Source organism: Micromonas commoda, chromosome 5, assembly GCF_000090985.2.
Source record: "Micromonas commoda chromosome 5, complete sequence".
In the NCBI taxonomy this organism is placed as follows: domain Eukaryota; kingdom Viridiplantae; phylum Chlorophyta; class Mamiellophyceae; order Mamiellales; family Mamiellaceae; genus Micromonas; species Micromonas commoda.
The window spans coordinates 1,317,275-1,343,137 of NC_013042.1; the positions used below are offsets into that span (position 1 = coordinate 1,317,275).

At 64.0% G+C, this 25,863-nt stretch overlaps 10 protein-coding genes across 10 annotated transcripts; 5 read left to right on the forward strand and 5 right to left on the reverse strand.

The window, feature by feature from the left end:
* Nucleotides 1-232: 232 nt before the first annotated feature.
* MICPUN_105643 (predicted protein) lies at nucleotides 233-2,874 on the forward strand (the record flags this gene model as incomplete). The annotated part of the gene is made up of 3 exons (XM_002502257.1): nucleotides 233-404; nucleotides 720-831; nucleotides 971-2,874. 3 exons carry the CDS (start codon nucleotides 233-235, stop codon nucleotides 2,718-2,720), a joined length of 2,034 nt encoding a protein of 677 aa, XP_002502303.1. The 3' UTR covers nucleotides 2,721-2,874.
* Nucleotides 2,854-3,703, reverse strand: MICPUN_108344 (predicted protein). Its single transcript, XM_002502631.1, has 2 exons — nucleotides 3,542-3,703; nucleotides 2,854-3,413 (listed from the first exon to the last, which is right to left on the reverse strand). The coding sequence occupies exon 2, from the start codon at nucleotides 3,333-3,335 to the stop codon at nucleotides 2,979-2,981; it is 357 nt and encodes a 118-aa protein (XP_002502677.1). The 5' UTR covers nucleotides 3,336-3,413; nucleotides 3,542-3,703; the 3' UTR covers nucleotides 2,854-2,978.
* A 225-nt stretch (nucleotides 3,704-3,928) lies between these two features.
* MICPUN_108345 (predicted protein) lies at nucleotides 3,929-5,155 on the forward strand. The gene has a single exon (XM_002502258.1). It carries the CDS (start codon nucleotides 4,006-4,008, stop codon nucleotides 5,086-5,088), a length of 1,083 nt encoding a protein of 360 aa, XP_002502304.1. The 5' UTR covers nucleotides 3,929-4,005; the 3' UTR covers nucleotides 5,089-5,155.
* A 106-nt stretch (nucleotides 5,156-5,261) lies between these two features.
* Nucleotides 5,262-9,542, forward strand: MICPUN_100748 (predicted protein; the record flags this gene model as incomplete). Its single annotated transcript, XM_002502259.1, has 1 exon — nucleotides 5,262-9,542. One exon carries the CDS (start codon nucleotides 5,262-5,264, stop codon nucleotides 9,540-9,542), a length of 4,281 nt encoding a protein of 1,426 aa, XP_002502305.1.
* A 65-nt stretch (nucleotides 9,543-9,607) lies between these two features.
* MICPUN_58920 (predicted protein) lies at nucleotides 9,608-11,512 on the reverse strand (the record flags this gene model as incomplete). Its single annotated transcript, XM_002502632.1, has 1 exon — nucleotides 9,608-11,512. The coding sequence occupies one exon, from the start codon at nucleotides 11,510-11,512 to the stop codon at nucleotides 9,608-9,610; it is 1,905 nt and encodes a 634-aa protein (XP_002502678.1).
* Nucleotides 11,513-11,817: 305 nt separating this feature from the next.
* MICPUN_58921 (predicted protein) lies at nucleotides 11,818-12,339 on the forward strand (the record flags this gene model as incomplete). Its single annotated transcript, XM_002502260.1, has 1 exon — nucleotides 11,818-12,339. One exon carries the CDS (start codon nucleotides 11,818-11,820, stop codon nucleotides 12,337-12,339), a length of 522 nt encoding a protein of 173 aa, XP_002502306.1.
* Nucleotides 12,340-12,491: 152 nt separating this feature from the next.
* MICPUN_82071 (predicted protein) lies at nucleotides 12,492-13,292 on the reverse strand (the record flags this gene model as incomplete). The annotated part of the gene is made up of 1 exon (XM_002502633.1): nucleotides 12,492-13,292. The coding sequence occupies one exon, from the start codon at nucleotides 13,290-13,292 to the stop codon at nucleotides 12,492-12,494; it is 801 nt and encodes a 266-aa protein (XP_002502679.1).
* Nucleotides 13,293-13,652: 360 nt separating this feature from the next.
* MICPUN_100750 (predicted protein) lies at nucleotides 13,653-15,296 on the reverse strand (the record flags this gene model as incomplete). Its single annotated transcript, XM_002502634.1, has 1 exon — nucleotides 13,653-15,296. The coding sequence occupies one exon, from the start codon at nucleotides 15,294-15,296 to the stop codon at nucleotides 13,653-13,655; it is 1,644 nt and encodes a 547-aa protein (XP_002502680.1).
* Nucleotides 15,297-15,459: 163 nt separating this feature from the next.
* MICPUN_81633 (predicted protein) lies at nucleotides 15,460-23,471 on the reverse strand (the record flags this gene model as incomplete). The annotated part of the gene is made up of 8 exons (XM_002502635.1): nucleotides 15,460-15,555; nucleotides 16,135-16,433; nucleotides 17,394-17,633; nucleotides 18,507-19,463; nucleotides 19,908-20,061; nucleotides 21,007-21,231; nucleotides 22,111-22,335; nucleotides 23,215-23,471. Coding segments are annotated over 8 exons (2,453 nt in total), but the record flags the coding sequence as incomplete, so codon positions are not given.
* Nucleotides 23,472-24,784: 1,313 nt separating this feature from the next.
* Nucleotides 24,785-25,846, forward strand: MICPUN_100752 (predicted protein; the record flags this gene model as incomplete). The annotated part of the gene is made up of 2 exons (XM_002502261.1): nucleotides 24,785-25,048; nucleotides 25,328-25,846. The coding sequence occupies 2 exons, from the start codon at nucleotides 24,785-24,787 to the stop codon at nucleotides 25,844-25,846; spliced, it is 783 nt and encodes a 260-aa protein (XP_002502307.1).
* Between the last annotated feature and the right edge of the window lie 17 nt (nucleotides 25,847-25,863).

The following is a 25,863-nucleotide window of genomic DNA, read 5'->3' on the forward strand; positions in this document are numbered from 1 at the left end:
TCTGGGCTCCGCGGATTGGTACCTTCGTGGTTTTACATTGAAAATCTACGCACGCGAAAAGAATTCCAACCGGAATGCATGTGGTGCAGGAAAACGTGTTTGCCTTTAAAAATGCTAATTCACAAATCAAGGCGAAGGACGTGGCCGCGATCTGCCAACTCATCCGCCGGACGACGAAAAGGCGTCGCGCCACCTTTTCGTGGCGACATCTCATCTCGCGCCGTCGACGCCAATGACGTCCTCAGCGCTCGCCTCCATCAAGGCTCCGGCGGCGGCACTTCGTGCGCCCGCCGCCGTTTCACGTGCGCGCGGTCGCGTCGCCGTCGCGCCCATCCGCGCGGTTTCCACCGCCGCCGAGGGCTCCGCGCTTCGCGAGATCGTCGCCGAGATCTCCGGCGCCGCGGGTGCGTGCCCACCGCGGCGACGTGGCCGAACGATCCCAACCGTCGTCGTCGCCCGGACATCGCGCCGTCCCGGTCCATCCCCGCGTCGCGTCCGGTGCCTCTTTTCCTAAACCCGTCGAAGACCGCGTCGGGGGGTTTCGCCAGTCCCCGGCGCGTCTCCCCAACGTCTCCGCGACGGCGCATCCATCGCACAACCTCCCGTCGCCTCTCGCCTGCGGCGGCGGCTCACTCACCTTTTTTTTCCCATCCCCCCATCCCCGAGCGCCGCGGACTGACCGACCATCACCACCCCGCTCCACCCGACGTCCTCCTCAGATCCCGCCGAGCGCGTCAAGAAGCTCATCGCCATGTCCGCCTCCCTTCCCGCGCTCCCGGACGCGGACAGGTCCATCGCCAACCGCGTCATGGGCTGCACCGCCGAGGCGTGGTGCGCGTCTCCCTTTTTCCTAGACCCCGCCTTTCCCTCCATTTTGGCCCCCGTCTCGTCACCCATCTCCTCCCTCCCCGTCGCGGGCCCCGTCTCGACGCTAACCCGTATATGCGTATCGTATTTACTCAACTCGCAGGGTGGACGTGTCCCTCGACGCGGACGGCCGCGTCGCCATCCGCGGGGCGTCTGACGCGCAGATCACGGCTGGATTCGCGGGGCTCATCGCGCGCGGGCTATCGGGCCTCGAACCCCGCGACGTCTTGGCCATCTCCGACGACGTCGTGGCGGACCTCGGGATCGGCCCCAGCGCGCTGCCGAGGTCCCGCGCCAACGGCTTCCGCAACATGCTCGAGACGGTCAAGAAGCAGTGCCGACTGTTACTGGCGGAGGGGGGCGTGACGACGCCGCCGTTCCCGTCTCTAATCGTCACCGCCGACGGCGTGGAGGCCGTTGGGTCGTTCGCCCGCGCGCAGGCCGAGTACCTCGAGCCTAACGCCGACGCCGTCGACGCGCTCGTCGCCGAGCTCGAGGCGAAGAAGATTGGCATCGTCGCGCACTTTTACATGGACCCGCAGGTGCAGGGCGTGCTCATGGCGGCGGCGAAGCGGTACGAGCACGTCTTCATCTCCGACTCGTTGGTCATGGCGGACGCCGCGGTGAAGATGGTTCGAGAGGGCGGGTGCGAGTCCGTGTGCGTGCTCGGCGTCGACTTCATGTCCGAGAACGTCCGCGCCATCCTCGACGACGCCGGCCTGGAGTCCGCGAAGGTGTACAGGATGGCCGCCGAGGACATCGGATGCTCCCTCGCCGAGGCTGCGCAGGATAAGAAGTACTACGACTACCTCGCCGAGGCTGACGGGGTGGAGAACGCGGTACACGTCATCTACATCAACACCGCGCTCGACACCAAGGCTAACGCCAACGCCGTCGTGCCCACCATCACGTGCACCTCCTCCAACGTCGTGCAGACGGTGCTCACCGCCGCGGCGCAGGTTCCCGGCGTCAACGTCTTCTACGGACCCGACACCTACATGGGCGGTAACCTCGCCGAGCTCTTCACCATGATGTCCACGTGGTCCGACGAGGACGTCGCCGCCGTGCACCCGGCGCACACGCAGGCGACCATCAAGGACCTACTCCCGCGTTTGCGATACTTCCAGGACGGCACCTGCATGGTGCACCACATGTTCGGCGGTGACGTGTGCGACGCGGTTAGAAAATACTACGGCGACGCGTACCAGACCGCGCACTTTGAGGTTCCCGGGGAGATGTTCAAGCTCGCGATGGAGGCTAAGCGTGAGCGGGACATGGGCGTGGTGGGCTCCACCAAGAACATCCTCGACTACGTCTGCGAGAAGATCGACGAGGCTGTGGCGAGGAACCTCCCCGCGGGCGAGAGGCTCTCGTTCGTGCTGGGCACGGAGACGGGCATGGTCACCTCCATCGTGCGCGCGGCTCAGGCCAAGCTCGTCGCCGCCAAGGCCGCCGGCGTCGCCGGCGTCGAGGCCGAGATCGTGTTCCCGGTGTCCGCGGACGCCGTCGCCCCCGTCGCCGAGTCCGAGTCCGTCGCCCTCGGCGGCATCGCCATCGTCCCCGGCCCCGCCGGCGGCGAGGGGTGCAGCGCCGAGGGCGGCTGCGCGTCGTGCCCGTACATGAAGATGAACTCGCTCGACGCGCTCATGTCCGTGTGCGCCAAGATTGGCACGGACGCGGGCGAGGCTCTGCTGACGCCGTTCGAGCCCAGGAAGTACGAAGCCGCCGCGGACGGCCCGTCGATCGCCGCGCTCGGCTGCGTGCCGATTCTGCACATGCGAGACTTTCAGCGCGACGGCGCCTTCTCCGACGCGTTCGTGGAGGACATCACCACCCGGGGCGGGGCGAAGTGAGCGACGGACGCGATGCGCGGCGGGCGAGGGAAGCGACGGGACGGGTGGTGGGTAAAGGGGGGCGAGTTCGCGCAACCCCGGGGTTTTTTTGTTGATAGGTGTTAAGGGCCTGGCTGGATAGCGGAGCTGAAATAAGTGGAGCTGAAATAAGTTCAAAGCGGGCGCGCCGCCGACGAGTCCCCTTCTACCCCTCTCTCTTCCTCTCGATCCGCACCCGGCGTCCGTCCCTTTCCCATCACCACGGGTTTTTCCACTCGCTCACGCCCTCGCCGCGACGCTGAGGAGCTCCAGGTCCACGGTGAGCGTGGAGTTTGGCGGTATCTCCTGCACCTGAGTGTTTCCGTACGCGTACTCGGGCGGGACGATCATACGCCTGAACTGTCCGGGGCCCATGCCCTTGATGCCCTCGTTGAAGGCCTTGATGAAGGGCCCGCCGGGTGTGCCCGCGGGGGCGCCCACCTGGAAGCCGTACGGGACGCCTCCGGTCACGCCCGCGCCCTGTCTGGACGTCGCGATTGTGATTCGGCGAAACTTGACGTCGAAGTGAACGGCGACGCGCTGGCCGGGCCTGGCGCCGCCCTCGGTGGACCCGCCGCCCTTGATGTCGTAGTACATGATCGGGGGGTTAGTTCCGGGTAAGGGTTTGAAGGCGTCGGGGGGAACCTCGAAGGACTGCCTCGGGGGCGTCGCCTCCTGCGTCGGGAGAAGGGAAGGGGGTGACGGATCAACGATCGGCGCGGGTGCGGGGACGAGAGAAATTATTGGCGACGGGCGTCCGGCGAACGGGGACCGGGAGGGCGCGCGCGGGCTCGGGGACGCACGGCGGGGCCGGCGACGAGCGCGGCGAGCGCGAACGCGGCGCTAACGGCAGCCTCGCGGCGCGTCGTCGCGGATGCGGACTCCTCGGTCGTCCGGCTCGGCCTCGCCACGGCGCGGATGGGTTCCGCGAACCCGCGCGATGACCTGGCCGCTATCCGATTCCGCCTCCGGTCGAGCGCGGCGACGCCGCGGGGGCCGGCCGGGATCGCCGCGTGTCGCGCAACGACGCTCATGGATCAATCGCGTGAGATGACTCTCCGGGTCTGTTCGCTCCGCGCGAGGCGCGCGCGTTGGGGCGACGACGGGGGCGTCGCGCGAACGGTGTGCCAGTCCAGGTCAGCATCCTCTTCACAGCTCCGCCGTTCATCAATATTCTCATTGGCCGAGAGCGGAGACAGCTCGTTCCGTCCTGGAAGAAGGGCCCGTCACCGTCACGACGCGCGTGGCACGCACCGTCCTCCCGACCATGTCAACCGCGAGAGCTCTGGCATCGCCCCCGGCGCGGTCCCTCGCGCCCCGGGCCTCGACCCGACGGCGCGACGCGCGCGCGCGCCTCGTCCGCGGCCGATCCCTGAAGCTTCCCCGAGGGCCGAAGCTTCCGCGCCTCGGCCCCGCCGCGGGTGTCGCCGCCGCCGCCGCCGCCGCCTCGGACGACGACGCCGCGTCATCCGTCGCGGAGACGTCCGACGAGGAGGCCGACGCCGACCGGCGCAGGCGCGAGGCCGAGGACAGGGCCAACCTGCAGGACAGGCTTCGGACCTCGATGGAGGCTGCGGCGAGGGCTGAGGATTTTCAGCTCGCCGCGCGGCTCAGGGACGAGCTCAACGAGGCGCTTGAGAGGGACGAACACCACGTGGCGAAGCGGCAACTGGCGACGGCGATCGACGAGGAGAGGTTCGAGGACGCCGCGCGTCTCAGGGACCTCGTGGCGTCCCTCGAGCCCCCGCCCCCGCCCCCCGCCGTTAAAGTTCCGTGCCACAGCGACGTCACCACGGAGGGGGTCAACGTCCGCGTGATGTCCACGTACGTGGCGAGCCGGAGCAGGCCGGAGAGCGGCCAGTACTTCTTCGCGTACACCGTTCGCGTCACGAACCGCACGGCGAAGATCGTGCAGCTCAGGCGCAGGCGGTGGATAATCACCGACGGCGAAGGTCGCGTCGAGGAGGTTGCCGGACCGGGCGTCGTCGGGCAACAGCCGGTGCTGCTGCCCGGGCAGACGTTCGAGTACGCCTCCGCCTGCCCGCTGCGGACGCGCGTGGGGACCATGGAGGGCACGTACACGTTCGCGTGGCTGGTGGCGACGCCCGCCGCGGAGCTCGAGGACGGCGACGGCGAGGACGGCGACGGCGAGGACGGCGCCGGCGAGGACGGCGAGGAGGGCAAAGACGGGGAGAAGGAGGAGGAGGAGGCGCCGAGGAAGGAGGACGCGAGGGACATGGACGAGTTCTCCACCGCGTTGACGTTTCTGCGGGAAGGAGAGCAATCCGAGTTCGAGGTGGAGATTGGACTGTTCGGATTGGACGCCGACGTGGGTGCGAGCACGCAGTGACGAGCGGGAATAAGTGTCTTACTTAAGGGTTAGCGACGAAGAGAAATGCACGGGAAAAATAAGTGTTAATCTCTCCGCCGTTTTCCCACGGCCAAATAATTGCCCAACAGACACAAAGGCCGCCGATCGGGTCGTGGCTCAGGGTGCGCTCGACCATCTGAACGCCGTCCGCCATGAGTGGCGAAGGCGGCCCGCCGGGCAAGGAGGCCGGGGATATTTCCAAGCTGCTCGGCAAGGCCAGGATACCGGGAGTCAAGAATCCAACTCCAAACCCGAATCCCATTCCAAATGCGCCCAGACAATCCGCTCCCGCCGCTCCCGTGGAGCTCGACATCCCCGACGAGCTGGCCGCGAGGATCCTCGACATAAGCGACGGGCGCCTCATTAACGGGGTGTGGGAACCCGTCATAACACAGGAAGAGCGGTCTCAGCCATTCGGCGCCACCGTCGAGGAGTTTGAAAACGCAATCAACTACGAGGTGAGTCAGCTCGAGGCCGAGATCGAGGCGGGCACGTACCCGTTCGCGGCGGACCCGGGCGCGCAGTTCCTGCGTCAGCTGAAGAGACAGGAGGAATACCGCAGCAGCATGGAAAGTCGCAAGGCCGCACCAGTCGTGGCGCTCTTCGCGGGTTCGCTCACGGGAGTCACCGCGCCGATGTGGGCCCTGTGGTCACCCTCGGACGCAAACAGAAAGATGGAGTTTGCATCCTACGAGGACTACATCGAGTACAAACGGAAGAAAAACCTGCTGAAGAAGTTCAAGGGCGCGACCAAGAAGATCAACATCCTGATGAAGGCGACCGCGGGGTTCGACCAATCCGGTAAGGCGCGCGCGGAACGAAGGGAGGAGGAGGGCAGGGCGGAGACCAAGAAGGACGCCGCCGCGCTGGGTACCGGCCAGCCGTCGTCGTCCAAAGGGACGGCCGCCCCCGCCGCCGCCGCCGCCGCCGCCGCCCGCGTCAACGAGATCCAGCCTCCAGCCTCGACGGAGGAGGAGGAGTTCGAATCGTCCGAGTGGGAAGCCGCCGCGTTTGACTCGTACGCGGCCGTCGCGTTTAAAAAGTTGACCGACCCGACCGAACCGCGAGAGACCCTGCGCGAGAGGGTCAGGCTGCTCAACGCGGACCTCAAGAAAGAAAGGCACGAACGAAAGCGCAGCGCGATGACCAGGTCCAAGATGACCACCAGGTCGCAGGTGCAAGACGCGATCCAAGTGTTCGCGCAGGTGATCGAGAACGAAGAGGGCATCGCCGTCTGCGATTTCATGAACGCCCTCGTGATGAAATCGATGGCGACCGACGCGGAGACTGAGATATTCGGCGAGCTCGCCGATGGCGTCTCGTACCCGCTGAGCATGGAGACCATGCGGGACGAGCCCAAATGCATGCTCGGTGAAGCCGTGAGGAAGTTCCGTCCGACCAAGCCGAGGGTTGTGGTCGTCGTCGAGAAACGGTACATGTCCATGGCCATAAATGCCCTCAAGAAACACCACGAGGACAGCGGCTCCGGCGGCAGTGCCTTCTCTAACCTTTATCCCGCGCTAGGGTTCGTCGTCGTTCCGAACGGCACTTCGATGTCGCTGGCGAAGGCTAATCTCATGATTGCCCTCGCGCGAATTCTAAAACGTCACGCCCTCGCCGTCACGTGCACCGGCGGCGTGAGCGTTTTGCAGCAGATGCACCAGGCGGCGATTTGGGACGTGCCGATGATCGTGCTCGACGATTCCGGTCGCATCTCCGATATCTGGATGAAAATGTGGCTGAGGCGAACGGCGGAGAAGTTCAACGCGGACAAGGCGCACAAGCTGATCAGAAGCAAACTCGGATTTAACAGAGGTGTGGAGAGCGCGCACATGGTTCGTGAAATTCTGAAGAAGGGATCTCTCATGTTGCATTCCATCAAGAGTGACGATTCCAGCGCGCTCGAGCGACTCTTTCGCATCGAACTGCAAGGGGACCAACTCATCGAGACGGCGCAACGCAGGATCAAGTCTTACAGGAGGACAATCAAGGAATACAAGGTGTGGAAGCCAAAGCTATTGCTAGCTACGATTTTCTTTGGATTGGCAGCCACGCTTGCCTCTGTCTTCGTCAGCAATCTCGACAGCATGAGTCTCGGTTCAGGGGACCATTCGACAGCAAAGACGGGCTTGAAATGGATAGCCGTCGGAGCTCCCGCGGTACTGGTAATTCTCAACAACATCGAGAACTTTGTGAACTTCAACAACATGCTGATTATTGCGGAGCGTGCCAACGCAAAAGTTGAAAGTTTACTGTACATCTATCGCTTGAGGGCACTGAACTTCAGCGATAGCTTCATCGATCGGAAAAGCAAAATGGAGATGCAAAGACAAAAGATCGAAGAATCCCTGGAAAAGCAACGTCAGCTCGAGGCCATGAGGGTTGGGAATCGAAAGGCGCTTCAACAAATGAGGGGTGACGAAGATGACGAAGATCCAAGCGAGGATGAAGACGAATCCAACAAGCCAGACGAGAATGATCAGTCTTCCGGTGACGTCATCACTCGACGCCAAGCAGAACTCGCTAGTCAACTTGAGAAGATAAACCACGACTTTTCCGAGTCTGGGGCGATTCTGTCAGAACTGTCGAGTGTCTTGGACAGGGGGCGAAAGGAGGAGATCAAGAACAAGGGCACCGAAAACGCGAAAGAGCTCACGGCGACGCAGCTGCACAGAAGGCGCGTTCCCAGCAAGTCTAGAGCTCAAAAAATGGTCACCCCAGGCGGTAACGACCCGACGACGGCAGAGGTCAGCGACGACGACCTCGACGACTCAGGAGGAAGGCTCGGCGCCCTCGACCTCGACATGATGAGCCCCATCGCGGTTGCCACGCCCTGGGCAACTAGGATGGACGAAGCCGCCAGAAACATGGACGCGAATATGCAGCGAGGCGTCGACGCGGCCAACACCGAAATTCAGGCTCGCAGCGGCCAGACCTTTGGCGGTCAATCGTTTGGAGGTAAGACTATTCTCGCGGCGCAGAGCATCGGCACTCCGGCCCGGCGACTGGAGGGTGACTTTGGAGGCGCGTCGGGCGTGATTAGTCCCGGTGGGATGATGAGTCCCGGAACCCCCGCGAAGCTGAAGAAGCTGGGAAGCAGTCAGCTCATGCTTTTGGATAGCGTCGTCAAGGGTGCCAAGACAAAACGCACGAGTGTCTCGGCATATCTCGCCGCCGAGGCTGATGCGGTTGACAAGCAGATCCACGAGTTCATGGCGGATTTGGCAAAGGAGACTGACGACATGGACGTCGTCCGTTTCATCGTTGAACTGGCCAAGGCGACCAAGTCGGACGTTCTCGCGTTCATCAACGAGCAAGCCGCGGCGGAAGGTTGGACGGTCCCGCAGTACATGTTTTTGCAGGCGTCGAGGGCTGGGTTTGGTGAAGGGCCGAGCGGTTGGCGGGAGTTTGCCGAGCGGTTGGCGCAGACGGCTCAGCTCGAGCGCGCCAAGTATACCGAGTTGATGGCCGCGGCGAGTGGGATATCAGTGTCCCAATACCTGGAACAGAAAACGGCGGAGCTGGCCAGGGCGGCGAACATGACCGTTCCACAGTACCGTCGACATCAGCTCCGCTTGCAAGGCCAGATGAGACAGGCTCAGGGCGCAATCGCCGGAGCTCAACATTTTGCCCTGGAAATTCCAGGGCAGAGCTATCAGACGCCAGGCGTGAAGGCGCCGCAAGGCAAACTTCCGCAGCTCACGACTCCACAGCTGGGAACGATAAAGAAACCTCGGGTTCCCAAGACACCCGTGCAATCGCTGTTATCGTCTGTAATGTCCCCACTTGCTAAAAAATCGAGCAAGATTCATGCGGAAGGGGCGACAAAGCTCGACAGGCTGCAGAGCAAGCACGGAGGAATTGCGTCGGTGTTCCATCAACAACTCACCAAGTCGAAGGTCAGGGCGAAAGCCGAGCTAAAGGAATTCGAGGATAGCGGCTTGGCGACCATCAACTCGAGGGATTACGTCCGCTACCGCCTCTCCATCCAGCTGAGGAGGTTCCGCGAGAAGTACGCGGCGCTTCATTTCTATTCCGTGATTGTTCAGGTTTGCAACTACGTCTTGTCCGCGGTGGGATCCATCCTCGCCACGGTGGGAAGGCCCGAGTGGGTAGCCATCACCGTCGCGTTCAGCACGGCTCTGCAGGGATGGCTGAGGCAGAACCGCATCGAGGAGAGGCGGCTCGCGTTCCGTAAAGCAGCCGCGGAGCTCGCGGACGCTCGGATGAAGTGGGACGCGGTTCCGATGGAGCACAAGATGATGCAGAAGGAGATCGACCAGCTCGTTTACAGGGTCGAGTCCGCGATCGTGAGCGTGGTGGATCCCCTGCCGACGCAGGTGGTGTGCCCGAGCCTGGAATCGCTGCTTCTTCCCACGGATGAAATCGAGGGACTCGACGAGGTTGTCAACAAGGATGGGAAACAGCGATGAGTGGAAAAAAAAGTCGCAGTTTTCGTCGTTTTAAATCATCTCATCTCACAACGGAGTCACGCGCTTCAGTCCACGGCCAGTTTCGACGCGATCCCGCGCGCTCCCGCCACGTTACCCGCGACGCTCGCGCTCCTCGGCGCCACGGTCGACACCGCCAGGAACCTCTCGCTCGTGCTCACGAGGTACCCGAGCCCTACGAGCCCCGTCGACTGCAGCAACACGCACCCGCCCGTCACCCATCGATGCCGCCACATCGCCGGCAGCATCCACGCGGTGGCCACGAGCCCGGGGAACGCCAGCATCCAACCCAACCCCACGGCGCGAAGGTCGCGAAGGAACCTGGCGGCGTCCGGGTCCTGCATCTCGGCCGACTGGAGCGCGCTGGCGTTGCCCACCGCGAAGAGCGCGGCGAGAGCCAAGCGCAGGGCGCACAAACCGTATCCCGGCCAGTGCTCGTGATCGTGAAACCCGCTGAAGTCGTCGGTGTACGCCCTGGCGGCAATCTCCAGGAAGATCTGCGCGCACGCGAGGGCGATCACCAGGAACGCCCCGAGCGACATCCGGCTCGCCGCGCGCGTCATCGGATGGAACCCCGGAACCGCCTGCGCCGCGGGCATCGCCCCGGCGACGGACGAAGCCACCGCGGCGCCCCTCGCGAACAGCCGCGCCGGGGACTGCAGGGCGCGCGTCACGGACTGGATCCTCGCCTTGACCCGCGGGTCGTCGTCGTCCTTGAGCAGCCCCTTGACGACGGCGACGACGCCGTCGGGAACGCGATCTCGAATCTCCCGACTGAGCCCGCCCCCGTTTTTGCCCCGCCCGTTTTTACCCCGGCCAGCCTCGTCCTCCCTCTTCTCCGCCTCCGCGCCGGCCGACCCGCCGGGCCCACCGCCGCCGCTCTCCAGCGATCCGAGCAGCCTCGCGCCCGCGGTCCCGAGGCTCACCGTCGTCCAACCGCACGCGAGGAAGAGCAGCATCAGCGAAGCGATTAGCTCGGCGACGCCCTGGAAAACCTCAGCCGCGAAATCCGCGGCGAAAAACGTGAACCTCCACTGCAGACCCTTGCCGTTTCTGGAAAAGACGGCGAGGTGCGCCAGCTCCAGGGCGATGGACGCCGTCTGCAGCGCGTACGCGACGCCGACGCCCACGACGAGCGCGTGCACCCTGCCCAGCCGGCGGTACTGCCCGACAATCGCCGAGCGGCCGGGAACGGCGAGGGCGACCATGGCGACGAGCAGGGTCCAGTAGAGGACCCCAACGCCGCGAAGGTCCGCGGGGAGGTGCGAGGTACCGCCGCTTGTCCCTTCGTCGCCGCGCAGGAAGGTGAGGTGGTATTTCATCGGCGGCGGATGCGCGTCGTAAAATTCCAACCTGCAGTCGGCGACGACGACGTACCAGTGCGCGCTCACCGGCGTCCTCTCCACGTCGCGGCCGCGGCCCTTGGGGCGGTGGTGAACGAGGGGGGTGGTGAACGTGGTCTCCCTGTGCTCGACGCGGTTCAGGGGTCCCTCCGGGTGGTTGTCCGGTTCCGCCCAGTCGCTCTCGCCAGATTCGAGGTTGATGCGGTAGGAGCGACCCGTTTCCGGATCGACAAAGTACTCGAAACCGTGACCCGCGTGCGTGGCGAGCGGGTGCGGCAGGTCGACCGCCTTCTCTATGTCCGCGAGCCTGTTCCGTTCCTGGCACAACGACCCCTTCTTGATCATGTCGCGCCATCGCTTGTACGATTCGTCGCGGAAGACGAGGATGTGCAGCGCGTGCTCGCCGCGCTCCCAGCCCTTCTTGGCGGTGGTGAGCTTCAGCGTCAGGCTGCCCTTCTCGGTGACGCCGAACCTGCCGATGAGCTGCTCGGTGGTGACGCTGTCGAGCTTGACCGTGCCGGTCTCAACCTTGGCGAGCGCGGGCGACGCGATGCACGCGAGGCACGCGAGGCACCACCAGAGCGCGGTTCTCCGGGTATACGTCGCCATGATCAAATCAAATCAGATCGACGTCCCGAGGGTGCCCAGGGCCGAGCCTCCGACCGCGCGCGCGTGCAGATATCGACGCGTCGTCGGTATGGATTCGACGCGGACGAGGACGGACGGGCGCTTCGTTGCCCGGTGCGGTCGTCTCGCTCGCCAAAGTGGCCGCCCTCGTGGCTCCAATTCGAGTTTCGACACGAATCCGTCAAATTGTGGCCAGTCTGGAGCAGCTGAGGTGGCCACGCAGAGACTGGTGCCGGGTGGACCGGTTCTTGTTCTTCTTCCGTGTGGCTCACTTCGCCCTCGCGCCCATGTCGACGTTCGCTCGGGTTCCCGCCAGCACACCGCCCCTCGCGCGGGTCTTGCGTCACTCGAGGGTCCGCGCGCCCGTCGGATCCTCGCGAGGAGCGCTCGTCGTCAGAGCGGGCCCCTTTCGCAACCCCTTCGATCGCGACGACAAATCCAAACCCGATAAGGCCGAGGCTGGCGTGACCGGTTTCCAGGCGCTGGCGGACCGCGTGAGAAAGGGCAGGGATAAGGCGGCGAAAGATGGGTTTCAGTCCGTGCTCGCGGACGTTCGCGACGGCATCAGCGACCGGAACTACGGCAACGGCGGGTCTTGGCCGGAAGCTGCAGAGGCTAGACGGACGAAGCGTTGTCCCCTGTGCGGAGCCTCCACCGCGGAGGCCCTTCGAGCGGCTGAGGAGAAGGGAATCGTCGCGAACCCGAGCGCCGATCCGGTGGAGAAGGCGCTGCTCGGTCAACACCCGCTCGGATGGTGCGCGTCGTGCGCGGAGTCGAACAGGCTGCTGGACACGACCTCCGGGTTCTAGCAGCGCGGTCACGGCCGTCTGTGCTCAACTTCTCGAGACTTCAAAGCTACTAGCTCTAGCTAGGACTAGCGGAACTACACTTAGCTAATCACACGTCTACGCGTCCACAGGCGATCGAGCGCCCCGTCCGTCCCCGGTCTACGCGGCGGCTCTCACTCGAGCCTCCCGAAGAAGGTCATCCTCGCGGTGGACGACAGCCGCCGGTCGGGCTCCTCGTTGTAAGCTAACACGGCGATTATCCTCGCCACGGACAGATCGCCGGTGGGCGTGACCCTGTGCAGGGCTCTCCTCCCGCGGAATATCGTGAGATCTCCCGGTCCCGGCGTCAGCGTCCTGACCGGAGCGTCGCCGTCGAGGCACCTCGTCACCGCCTCCATCACCCCGCGTTCGTCCGCCGCGTCTCGGTTCGTCCCGGGGCTGTACTGGAACAAACCGCCTATCGTCGCGGGCCGAAGCATGACAGTCGCCGCGAAGGATGAGTTGTCGAAGTGCCATCCCAGCTCCTGGCCCGCGCGCTGGACGTGGACGTTGACGCTGGCGAGCGAGTCCGCGTACGGATGGAGCGCGCCGTTCGCGCCAGTCACCGAGCGCAGGAAATCGCGAAACGTGGGCGCATCGTACAGAGCCCTGAGCGGCGACCGAGGGTCAATCTGATCGTCGGCGAGGATCCCTTTGGACGACGAAACCTCGCGGTTCCTCGGGTGTTCGCTGTGCAGGTCCGGGTCGGGACTTAGAAGGAAGACGTTGTGGGACTTGGTGCAGAAGAAGGCGTCGCCCTCACGCGCCAGAGATTGGGATAGCGCGTCGTTTACCGCGGGTGCAAGCATGAAGCCCGGTAAAACGAGCGCCCCTTCGTGGTCGAGCTCGAGGCGGCACCTCTCGCGGAAGGTTCGGCTGGCGAGGGGGTAACGCGCCAGGTCGACCGTTCGTTCTAATCCCTGGTCTTCCATCATCGGCGCCATGCGGGGGAGGCGGTCGCCCGACCTCGGGCGTCCCACCCGCGGCGCCGCGTCGAGTGCGCGACGGATCGACGTGCTCGGAACTGACCTCCAGCAGAAAACTACTGGCCGTGGCGAACCCGAAGAGAATCCCAGACTGCCAACTGGCCAAGGAGGAGAGGGACGCGCGAAACCGTACTCATAAGTGCTCACGAAGAAGGTACGAAGGTGCGAGTCTTCATTACACGCACGGGGAGCTCTCGTCTTCTAGATCTCGTCGGACTCCGCAGTCGAGGCTGCCCCGCGGATGGGCGTCCGCGTCGTCACGTAACCATAACCACATTGTTGAGAATTTGTACAGATGCTCCGGCTGAACTACATGTAGAAACCCTTCGCGCGCCAGGCGTCGTCGCACGCGCACAGGCACCGCCCCGACCTGAACCCGCCGGTGAACGGATCGCACGCGCTCGCTTCCGTCAGGTTGAACCCGTCGTCGCACTCGGGCGCGCACGTCGCGTTGCCGCCGGTGACGTTCAAGAGCCGAGCGACGACGCCGCACGTGCCGGTCCGGCCGTTGGGCGGCGCGCCGGCGGCTTCCGCGTCGCACTCGAGCGCGTGGGGAATCACCCACCCGCCGCCGGAGCCGTCCGGTTCGTTGCGACCGACAACCAGGATCGCGCCCGCGCCGGAGAGCCGCGCGTTTCGCCCGAACCTCTCGCCGGGCGCGCCGTCGAGGTTCACCGCGGGCGCCATTCGCCAGCTCGAATCCTCGGCGTTCCAGTCGAAGACCCGGACGTATCCGTCGACCCCGCGCTCGGCGCCGACCGCGAGTCGGCTCCCGTCCCGGGACAGCGAGACGGTCGATCCGAACCGGTCGCCCGATACGGCGCCGGCGAGGGGGCCCGACTCGCCCACCGCCTCCCAGGTCGATCCGGTCGATCCGGTCGATCCGTTCGCGTCGCGGGTCCGGGTCCAACGGTACACCGCGACGACCCCGACCCCGTCATCGGCGTCGGGAGCTCCGACGGCGAGGTGAGTGCCGTCGCCGGAGAGGGCGATCGACGTCAGGACTCGACCATCCCCGGCGGTCGAATCGCCGCCCATCTTCGACCACGAGCTCGAGGCGCGGTCCCACCCGAAGACTAACGCGACGCCCGCGCCCGGCGCCGCCGCCGCGAGGCGCGTTCCGTCGAGGGAAAGGCTCACCGCGGCGCCGAGTCGCGCGGGGACGTCCGTGCCGTGGGGTCCCACGATGTCGACTCCCATCCGAGACCAAGATGCCCGCGAGGCGTCCCACCTGAACACTCGAACCGAGCCCGAGCCGTCCGGCGCGCCGACGGCCAACACGGAGCCGTCTCGGGATAGCGAGACGGCGTGACCAAAGTCGGAACCGGACGGTTGTTCGAGGGCGTCGCCCAGTTGATCCCAAGTCGAGTTTTGCGCGTTCCAACGATACACACGTACGGCGCGGCCGTTCGGGTCACCCAGGGCGAGTCGCTTCCCGTCGCCAGACAGACAGAGCTCGCCGGCCAAATCCTGACCTGTTTCGACGTCGCCGCCGGCGCGTTTCCAGCCTTCATCGTCGTTCCACTCAAAAACGCGGACGTACACGATGAAGGCACACGATTCGGACGTACACGATTCGACGGTCCCAGCAGCCGCGATCCGCTTTCCGTCGTACGATACGGATACGTGTCCGTCGCGGGAGCCAAACTCGTGATTAGCCGCATCGACCTTCATGTCCTCGCCGAAGAAAAAGTCGCTTCTCCATCGCTTGACGAGGCGGGCCCACGCGAAAGGGGGACCGGAGTGATGGTCCTCATATTGGTTCACCTTATCTGGGTAGTGCAGACACGTGTCCTCATCGAAGAAAGGTTTGGCAGTATCACCGCAATGCGCATGTAGAGTCCGCCAGGTGTCGGCACCGAGGAACATGTTGGAAGAATTCACCAGGGAGTCTGTTCGCCACCGCGTGATGTCGGCGGTGAATGCGCTCGCGTTCTCGAACATGCGGGACATGTCGGTCACACCGCGCACGTCCCATCGGGAAATATCGCTGTTGAAGCGTGAGCAGCCCTCAAACATGCTGGCCATCGATTTCGCGGAGCTCGTGTCCCATCTGCTCAGGTGGCTGCCCGTGAATTGGCATGTGCCAGAACACGCGACAAAACGATCGAAATGCTCAACCCTGGAGACATCCCAGCTTGAAATGTCACCGTCGAAAGCCGCCGCGTTTGAGAACATCGACTGCATGTCGGTCACCCGCGACGTGTCCCAGCTTGAAATGTCCTGGTTGAACTGGGACTTGTCTCGAAAGAGTCCCACCATGTTGTCGACTTTCCCCGTTTCCCAATCTGGCATGTCCACGCATCCCGCGGTGGGACATCGTCGGTGCGCCGGGTTCCAATCCAGACACCTCTTGTCCGAGGAGCAGCATTTCTCCCCCGACGGCACCGCATCCAGGCACACATCCACCGCCGCCTTCAGCTCGGCGCGATCCGCAAACGGCCAAGCACACACAGCCTTTTCTGTCAACACCCGGTTGGTGCACGACGTCACGCCCTTCAGCACGTACCCGGCGTTGCACGTGGGGACGCATGACGTGCCGCTCATGAGGGTGTCGGTGCAGTCGCCGACGCCGCCGTTGTCGGGTGGGGTGGACGCGTCGCACGCGTTGTCTATGCGCGTCAACATGCTCGGATTCCACCGCAGATGACAGTCACTGCACGAATTGTCACCCATTGGCAAATTAGTATACCTCGCGGTGAAGGCAGTCGCGGAATCAAACATATCGTACCACGGGCTATAGTTGGGATACCCCCTAAAAGAACAGCATGCTAATCCAGACGTTGTCCACCTTGAAATATCCCTGTTAAACGCGTAGGCGTTTTCAAACATATGACGCATGTCAATGACCGAGCTGACGTCCCACCGCGATATGTCCGCGTTGAACTGGCCGGCGGAATAAAACATCTGTTCCATGCGCGTGACCGAGCTGACGTCCCACCGCGATATGTCCGCGTTGAACTGCTGCGCGCTCCTGAACATCCGGTACATGTTCGTGACCGAGCTGACGTCCCACTTGGAGATGTCCGCGTTGAAGGATCCTTTGCTATAGAACAAGCTGCCCATGTCCGTCACCAGCGATACATTCCACTTATCCATCTCGGCCGTCCCGACCGCGGCGCCGCAGCCCGCGCCGCGACTGCAACACGCCACGCCGGTGGCATCGACTGCGAGGCAATTTCTCACTGTGAGGCGCAGTGCGTCTGAATCTACAAATGGGCACGCCGTATCTCCCTGAGTTGGATCGTCGCCTGCTCTCTTACGTGTTCCATCCTCTACAGGACACGGGACGCACCATCCAGACTCAACGCGTTCGTTCTCCAGGCATGGCTTACTCGTCCATTCGCTCGGTGACCCATCAGTCGTTTCAAGCCCATCTCCGCGCGAAAAGTGAGACAGCCACGCGTCGGCGCCTGAGAATATTCCCGTCGTGTTTGCGTCGTCGGCAAAGGTCCAGCCTCTGATGTCCTGGAAGAAGCTCGATCTGCCGGCGAACAGCTCGTGCGCATCCGTAACCTGCGACACGTCCCAATCAGGCATGTCCACGCATCCCACGCCGCCGCATCGCCTCGTTGCCGGGTCGGGGTACCGGCACTTGGGATCAGAGGAGCAGCACCTGTCCCCAGACGGCACAGCATCCAAGCACGCGTCCACCGTCGCCTTCAGCTCGGCGTGATCCGCAAACGGCCAAGCACACACAGCCTCCGTCAGCACTCGGTCGGTGCACGACGTCACGCCCTTCAGCACGTACCCGGCGTCGCACGTGGGGACGCATGACGTGCCGCTCATCAGGGTGTCGGTGCAGTCGCCGACGTCGCCGTTATCGGGCGGATAGGACGCGTCGCACGCGTTGTCCTTGCGCACAAACGCGCGGAAGTTGTATGAACTTGATCTCTCATAAGTGAAGTGTAGATGGTGCGTTAAGTCCTCAATCTCGTTGCACGGGGCGTTAGTGCTGGTATAATCACATGCTGCATACCGGTGATTCCAAGCATTTGCTCCTGTGAATGTTTCGTGGGCGCCCCATTTACTCGGGTCGATATGCTTGACGCTCCATCTCTGTAGGGACCTGTCAAACGCTCTGGCGTTTTGAAACATGTACGACATGTCTGTGACTGAGCTAACGTCCCACCGCGATATATCCGTGTTGAATACGTAGGCATCATAGAACATCCGTTGCATTGTCGTGACCGAGCTGACATGCCACCGCGATATGTCCGCGTTGAAGGATCCTTTGCCACTGAACAGGCTGCTCATGCTCGTCACCTGCGACACGTCCCAAACGGCCATCTCGGCCGTCCCCGCGGCGCCGCAGTCAGCACCTTGACTGCAACACGCCACGCCGGTGGGATCGACGGCGATGCAGTTGTCCACCGCGGTCTTCAGCGCGGCGCTGTTGGGAAACGCGCATCCTGTGTCGCCCGACGCAGGGTTGTCTCCGGCGGCTCTGGTCCCGCCGTGTGTGCAGGGTGCACATACTCCGAGCTCGACGCGCTCTTGATCGTGGCACATATTTAAGACCCAAGCGCCCGGCGGCCCGTCCGGCGTGTTCAGTGTGTCGTCGCGTGACGCCCGCGAAAACCAGGTGTCTGCGCCCGTGAACATCCCCGTCGTGTTCGTGTTGTTGGGAAAGGTCCAGCCTATGATGTTCCGGTAGAAGTTAGTGGCACCCTGGAACATGCCTCGCGCGTCGGTAACCTGCGACACGTTCCACCGGCTGATGTCCACGTTGAATTTTGACTTGCCCTCGAACAAGAAGCTCATGTCCGTCACGCGCGAGACGTCCCAGTGGGGCATGGTCAGCTCGCACAGCCGATCGCCGACGCACGCGTCCACCGCCGCCTTGAGCTCGGCCCTGGTGGTGACGTCCAGGGTACACACGGCCACTTCTGTCAGTACCCGGTCGGTGCACGACGTCACGCCCTCCAGCACGAACCCGGTGTTGCACGTGGGGACGCAGGATGTGCCGCTCATGAGGGTGTCGGTGCAGGTGCCGACGGCGCCGTTGAGGGGCGGAAGGGACGCATCGCACGCGTCGTCCCTTCGAGTCCACCTGCTGTCGCTGATGAGAGTGTTTCGGTCGCCGCCCTGGAACCGCGCAGTCCATGCGCCTGAATTAATGATATTGGTGTGTCTCGTGAGACTGGATGTGTCCCAGCCCACCGGCTTCGTGTTGAATGCGTGGGCATTCCAGACCATGCCGTGCATGTCCGTGACCGAGCTGACGTCCCATCTCGATAGGTGCTGATTGAACGCCAAGGCGTCCCGGAACATCTGGTACATGGTCGTGACGCTCGAGGTGTCCCATGCACTGATATCTTTGTTGAACGCGGAGGCAAAACTGAACATCTCTTTCATGTCCGTGACGCTCGAGGTGTCCCATCTACCGATATCTTGATTGAACGCGGCGGCTTCATTGAACATCCTGTACATGGTCGTGACGCTCGAGGTGTCCCATCTACCGATATCTTGATTGAACGCGGCGGCTTCGTCGAACATCCTGTACATGGTCGTGACGCTCGAGGTATCCCATCGCGATATATCCGCGTTGAAGGACCCTTTGTTGTAGAACAGCTCGTTCATCTCCGTCACAAACGACACGTCCCAATCGGCCATCTCGGTCGTTCCCGCGGCGCCGCAGTTCACTAATGGTTTGGAGCAGCACGCCACGCCGGTGGGGTCACCATAGGTGGGATCTAAGCAGCTGTTCACTGCGGCCTGGAGCGTTGCACGGGTACCGAATGTGTCGCACTCGGTGTCGACATCGAGTGTTGGATCGTCGCCCGGGCGGTTGTACCTCCCAGTCCCGCACACAACGCACCAGCCAGACTGCACGCGCTCGTTATCCAAGCAGAGCTCGGACATGGACCAAGCGCTCGGCGGCCCGTCTGTTGTGTCGGAGCCATCCGTTTGATACGCGCGGGAGAGCCAGGTGTCTGCGCCCGTGAACATCCCCGTCGTGTCCGCTCCGGGGATCAGGGTCCATACCCTGATGGCCTGGCTGAACCTGGAGGCGCCGTGGAACATGCCACTCGCGTTCATCACCCGCGACACATTCCACGAATTGATCGGCTGGTTGAAATGCTCAGCCGAATGAAACAGATCGTGCACATCTGTAACCTGCGACACGTCCCAATCAGGCATGTCCACGCATCCAACGGCGCCGCACCGCCTCATCGCCGGGTCAGGGTGCCAGCACTTGGGATCAGAGGAGCAGCACCTGTCCCCAGACGGAACCGCATCCAAGCACGCATCCACGGTGGCCTTCAGCTCAGCGCGGTCCTCAAACTGCCGGGCGCACACGGCCTCCTCCGTCAGCACACGGTAGGTGCACGACGTCACGCCCTTCAGTACGTACCCGGGGTGGCACGTGGGGACGCAGGACGTGCCGCTCATGAGGGCGTCGGTGCAGTTGCCGACGTCGCCGTTATCGGGCGGATAGGACGCGTCGCACGCGTTGTCCTTGCGCGTCCACCCGCGATCGGGGAGAGTGTGGTCGCCACCGCCCTGGAACCTCGCCTTCCATCCGTCTGCATATTCAAAGATCCAATAGCTGGACCCGACACTGGATGTGTCCCAGCCAATCGGCATCGTGTTGAATGCTTTGGCGTTCTGGAACATGTAGTCCATGCTCGTGACCGAGCTGACGTCCCATCTCGATAGGTGCTGATTGAACGCGTATCTGGCGTTCAGGAACATCCCGTACATCGTCGTGACGCTCGAGGTGTTCCATCGCGATATATCCGCGTTGAACTGCCTCTTGTCCTTGAACAGATCGCGCATGCTCGTCACAAGCGACACGTCCCAGTACGGCATCTCGACAGTCCCCGCGGCGCCGCAGTCCGCGCCGTGATTACAGCAGGCCACGCCGGCGGGATCGACGGCGATGCAGTTGTCCACCGCGGCCTTCAGCGCGGTGCTGTCAGGAAACGAGCACGGCTTGTCGCCGGATGCAGGGTCGTCTCCGGCGGCTCTGGTCCCGCCACCAGTGCAGGGCGCGCACACTCCGAGCTCGACGCGTTCGTTCTCCAGGCACTTGTTGAATGACCATGCGCTCGGCGGCCCGTCCATCGTGTCGGAGCCATCCGTTTGATACGCGCGGGACAGCCAGGTGTCTGCGCCCGTGAACATCCCCGCGGTGTTCGCGTTGTCGGCGAAGGTCCAGCCAGTGATGCCCTGGTAGAAGCTCGATCTGCCCATGAACAGCTCGTGCGCATCCGCAACCTGCGACACGTCCCAATCAGGCATATCCACGCATCCAACGGCGCCGCACCGCCTCGTCGCCGGGTCGGGGTGCCAGCACAGCCTGTCCGAGGAGCAGCACCTGTCCCCAGACGGCACAGCATCCAAGCACGCGTCCACGGTGGCCTTGAGCTCGGCGCCGTCGGTAAACTGCCACTCGCACGTAGCCTGCTGTGTCAGCACACGGTCGGTGCACGACGTCACGCCCTTCAGCACGTACCCGGCGTCGCACGTGGGGACGCAGGACGTGCCGCTCATGAGGGCGTCGGTGCAGTTGCCGACGTCGCCGTTATCGGGCGGATAGGACGCGTCGCACGCGTTGTCCTTGCGCGTCCACCCGCGAACGGGGGGAGTGTGGTCGCCACCGCCCTGGAACCTCGCCTTCCATCCGTCTGCACTTTCAAAGATCCAATAGCTGGACCCGACACTGGATGTGTCCCAGCCAATCGGCATCGTGTTGAATGCTTTGGCGTTCTGGAACATGTACCCCATGTCCGTGACCGAGCTGACGTCCCATCTCGATAGGTGCTGATTGAACGCGTACCTGGCGTTCCGGAACATCCCGTACATCGTCGTGACGCTCGAGGTGTTCCATCGCGATATATCCGCGTTGAACTGCCTCTTGTCCTTGAACAGATCGCGCATGCTTGTCACAAGCGACACGTCCCAGTACGGCATCTCGACAGTCCCCGCGGCGCCGCAGTCCGCGCCGTGATTACAGCAGGCCACGCCGGCGGGATCGACGGCGATGCAGTTGTCCACCGCGGCCTTCAGCGCGGTGCTGTCGGGAAACGAGCACGGCTTGTCGCCGGATGCAGGGTCGTCTCCGGCGGCTCTGGTCCCGCCACCAGTGCAGGGCGCGCACACTCCGAGCTCGACGCGTTCGTTCTCCAGGCACTTGTTGAATGACCATGCGCTCGGCGGCCCGTCCATCGTGTCGGAGCCATCCGTTTGATACGCGCGGGACAGCCAGGTGTCTGCGCCCGTGAACATCCCCGCGGTGTTCGCGTTGTCGGCGAAGGTCCAGCCAGTGATGCCCTGGTAGAAGCTCGATCTGCCCATGAACAGCTCGTGCGCATCCGCAACCTGCGACACGTCCCAATCAGGCATATCCACGCATCCAACGGCGCCGCACCGCCTCGTCGCCGGGTCGGGGTGCCAGCACAGCCTGTCCGAGGAGCAGCACCTGTCCCCAGACGGCACAGCATCCAAGCACGCGTCCACGGTGGCCTTGAGCTCGGCGCCGTCGGTAAACTGCCACTCGCACGTAGCCTGCTGTGTCAGCACACGGTCGGTGCACGACGTCACGCCCTTCAGCACGTACCCGGGGTGGCACGTGGGGACGCAGGACGTGCCGCTCATGAGGGCGTCGGTGCAGTTGCCGACGTCGCCGTTATCGGGCGGATAGGACGCGTCGCACGCGTTGTCCTTGCGCGTCCACCCGCGAACGGGGGGAGTGTGGTCGCCACCGCCCTGGAACCTCGCCTTCCATCCGTCTGCATATTCAAAGATCCAATAGCTGGACCCGACACTGGATGTGTCCCAGCCAATCGGCATCGTGTTGAATGCTTTGGCGTTCTGGAACATGTACCCCATGTCCGTGACCGAGCTGACGTCCCATCTCGATAGGTGCTGATTGAACGCGTACCTGGCGTTCCGGAACATCCCGTACATCGTCGTGACGCTCGAGGTGTTCCATCGCGATATATCCGCGTTGAACTGCGTCTTGTCCTTGAACAGATCGCGCATGCTCGTCACAAGCGACACGTCCCAGTACGGCATCTCGACAGTCCCCGCGGCGCCGCAGTCCGCGCCGTGATTACAGCAGGCCTCGCCGGCGGGATCGACGGCGATGCAGTTGTCCACCGCGGCCTTCAGCGCGGTGCTGTCGGGAAACGAGCACGGCTTGTCGCCGGATGCAGGGTCGTCTCCGGCGGCTCTGGTCCCGCCACCAGTGCAGGGCGCGCACACTCCGAGCTCGACGCGTTCGTTCTCCAGGCACTTGTTGAATGACCATGCGCTCGGCGGCCCGTCCATCGTGTCGGAGCCATCCGTTTGATACGCGCGGGACAGCCAGGTGTCTGCGCCCGTGAACATCCCCGCGGTGTTCGCGTTGTCGGCGAAGGTCCAGCCAGTGATGCCCTGGTAGAAGCTCGATCTGCCCATGAACAGCTCGTGCGCATCCGCAACCTGCGACACGTCCCAATCAGGCATATCCACGCATCCAACGGCGCCGCACCGCCTCGTCGCCGGGTCGGGGTGCCAGCACAGCCTGTCCGAGGAGCAGCACCTGTCCCCAGACGGCACAGCATCCAAGCACACGTCCACGGTGGCCTTGAGCTCGGCGCCGTCGGTAAACTGCCACTCGCACGTAGCCTGCTGTGTCAGCACACGGTCGGTGCACGACGTCACGCCCTTCAGCACGTACCCGGCGTCGCACGTGGGGACGCAGGACGTGCCGCTCATGAGGGCGTCGGTGCAGTTGCCGACGTCGCCGTTGAGGGGCGGATAGGACGCGTCGCACGCGTCGTCCTTGCGCGTCCACCCGCGATCGGGGAGAGTGTGGTCGCCACCGCCCTGGAACCTCGCCTTCCATCCGTCTGCACTTTCAAAGATCCAATAGCTGGACCCGACACTGGATGTGTCCCAGCTGTCCGGCATCGTGTTGAATGCTTTGGCGTTCTGGAACATGTACCCCATGTCCGTGACCGAGCTGACGTCCCATCTCGATAGGTGCTGATTGAACGCGTACCTGGCGTTCCGGAACATCCCGTACATCGTCGTGACGCTCGAGGTGTTCCATCGCGATATATCCGCGTTGAACTGCGTCTTGTCCTTGAACAGATCGCGCATGCTCGTCACAAGCGACACGTCCCAGTACGGCATCTCGACAGTCCCCGCGGCGCCGCAGTCCGCGCCGTGATTACAGCAGGCCACGCCGGCGGGATCGACGGCGATGCAGTTGTCCACCGCGGCCTTCAGCGCGGTGCTGTCCGCGAACGGCGCGGCGAACGCGCCCGGCACTCCGAAGGACACCAAGACGGCGAGGAAGACCCGAGGACCTAGACGAAACGACGCCCGTGTCCGATGTCGCCGGCGGCGGTGAGCGATGCGATCGTCCACGCCAACCATCGCTCTCATGGCGGGGCTCACGAGTAGATTTGCGGAAAACTTCCTCTCAATTTGTCGCTCTGGGACCTGGTCTGCTTCTGAGTGCGGAGTGTGGGAGTGGGGTAAGTGCGTCAGCGCGTGTCGTTCGTCCGGCGGATCACGCGCCCGGTTCCTCTCCGAAAAAACGCGTGTTCGGGACCGCGATTCGCGAATCGTTCGCCGGTGACGCCAATCTCGGGCGCGGCGTGCGTCGAGCTCAGCACGCCTCGAGGAGGATTTGTTTTGGCGGGCGGAAACGCCGACGCGAGGCGGGGGCAGCCGAGAACCGCGAGGAGTCGTCGGCGCAGTGCGCACCTGCGGTCGAGGAAGCGCTCTTCCGCGAGACGCGTGTCGGCGGTGTCTCGCGAGAAAAAGCGCGCGGACGCGGTTCGCGTTCGGCTTCGAGACGTCACCCGCGCGCTTGGGCGGTCCGGCCCGACCTGGCGAGGGTGGCGCACCCCTTCCGCTGGATGTCGAATCCAAGGGTCGCGCGAACACCCCGGCAGGCTGCGCGCGGTCGGTGGGATTCGCGGCGGATCTCCGGCGCGGATCTCTCTGCGGGGTTCAAAGAGGTGTCCACGCGCGAGGATGTGGCGCGCGGTGCACACGTCGGGCGCGACAGCCGTGTGCGGCACCCGTGTCGGTCACGGGTCTGGAAGGGAAACGCGAGTCTGGACCCTCGTCCGAGAAATGTAACCAACCTGTGATGATCATTCGGCGGTCAGAGCCTGGATCTGGGGATGATCGTTTGTGTTTCACACTGTTCCAAACCGTTGTTTCGGGTTTGGGCTCGTCGGGTAGATCGGGATGCGCAATCATCGATAAGTGTTAGCACTACCTCGCGAGGACCCAGCGCGTGCCCTCCACGCCGTTAGTGCTACCCGCTGCGCAGCACGCCACTCGAACCCGCGCAGAGAAGGAGAGGCACACGCCCGCGCGGCATGTTCTCCCGTTTCGCAGCCATCGCGCGCGCGGCGCGGACCGCCGCGCGACCCGCGCTCGCCCGAGATCCCGCGCCCGGCTCGGCCCCCAACGCCGGCTTCGCGGCGATGGGGGTCGCGTCCGCCGCGCTCCTGGGCCTCGCGGGCGTCGCGCACGCGGACGAGGCGGAGCACGGCCTGCACTCCGCCGCCTACCCCTGGCCGCACGAGGGCATGTTCGACTCCTACGATCACGCGTCCATCAGGCGCGGGCACCAGGTGTACCAGCAGGTTTGCGCCGCGTGCCACTCGCTGAACCTGGTGGCGTACCGCAACCTGGTGGGGGTGTGCTACACCGAGGATGAGGTCAAGGCGATGGCCGAGGAGATCGAGGTGAGTCCCGGGGCGCCAACCGGATCCGCGACCCGACCGCCGACGTGTTGACTGACTTGATACTCGCGAGATCGCGCGAAAACCGCGCGACGACGATTGCCGAGCGCGCGCGCGGCGAGCCCGATCGCCGCGGGCCGTCCGTTCGCCGATCATCTCTTTACCCCCGGCACCCGTGTTTTTCCTGGTTTGCGAACCGTGGACGCTGCACGGCGATCCAAAAATATCTCCCCGCGGAAAACCTAAAATGGAAAAATGGCCCCCACCCTTCCCCCCGCGCAGGTGACCGACGGACCGGACGACACCGGCGAGATGTTCGACCGCCCCGGAAAGCTCAGCGACAGGCTCCCCGCGCCCTACGCCAACGAGGAGGGCGCGAGGTACGCCAACAACGGCGCGTACCCGCCCGACCTTTCGCTCATCACCAAGGCGAGACACGACGGCCAGAACTACGTGTTTTCGCTCCTCCTCGGGTACCGCGAGCCCCCCGCGGGCGTCAGCGTCCGCGAGGGCCTTCACTACAACCCGTACTTCCCGGGCGGCGCGATCGCGATGCCCAAGATGCTCGTCGACGGCGGCGTGGAGTACGACGACGGCACCCCCGCGACGGAGACGCAGATGGCCAAGGATGTCACCACGTTTCTAGCGTGGGCGGCGGAGCCCGAGGCGGACGACCGGAAGCTGATGGGGGCGAAGTTCATGTTCGCCCTGAGCCTGGTGGCGGTGCAGGCTGTGTATTACAAGCGGTGGATGTGGTCGCCCATCAAGGCGCGCCGTCTGGTGGTCAACGCCGTGCACTGAGTTCAAATCCTGATAAA

Excerpts from the sequence above, each read along its gene's own strand:
- MICPUN_108344 (XM_002502631.1), bottom strand. The coding sequence starts at position 3,335 with ATGTACTACGACATCAAGGGCGGCGGGTCCACCGAGGGCGGCGCCAGG.
- MICPUN_108345 (XM_002502258.1), top strand. The coding sequence starts at position 4,006 with ATGTCAACCGCGAGAGCTCTGGCATCGCCCCCGGCGCGGTCCCTCGCG.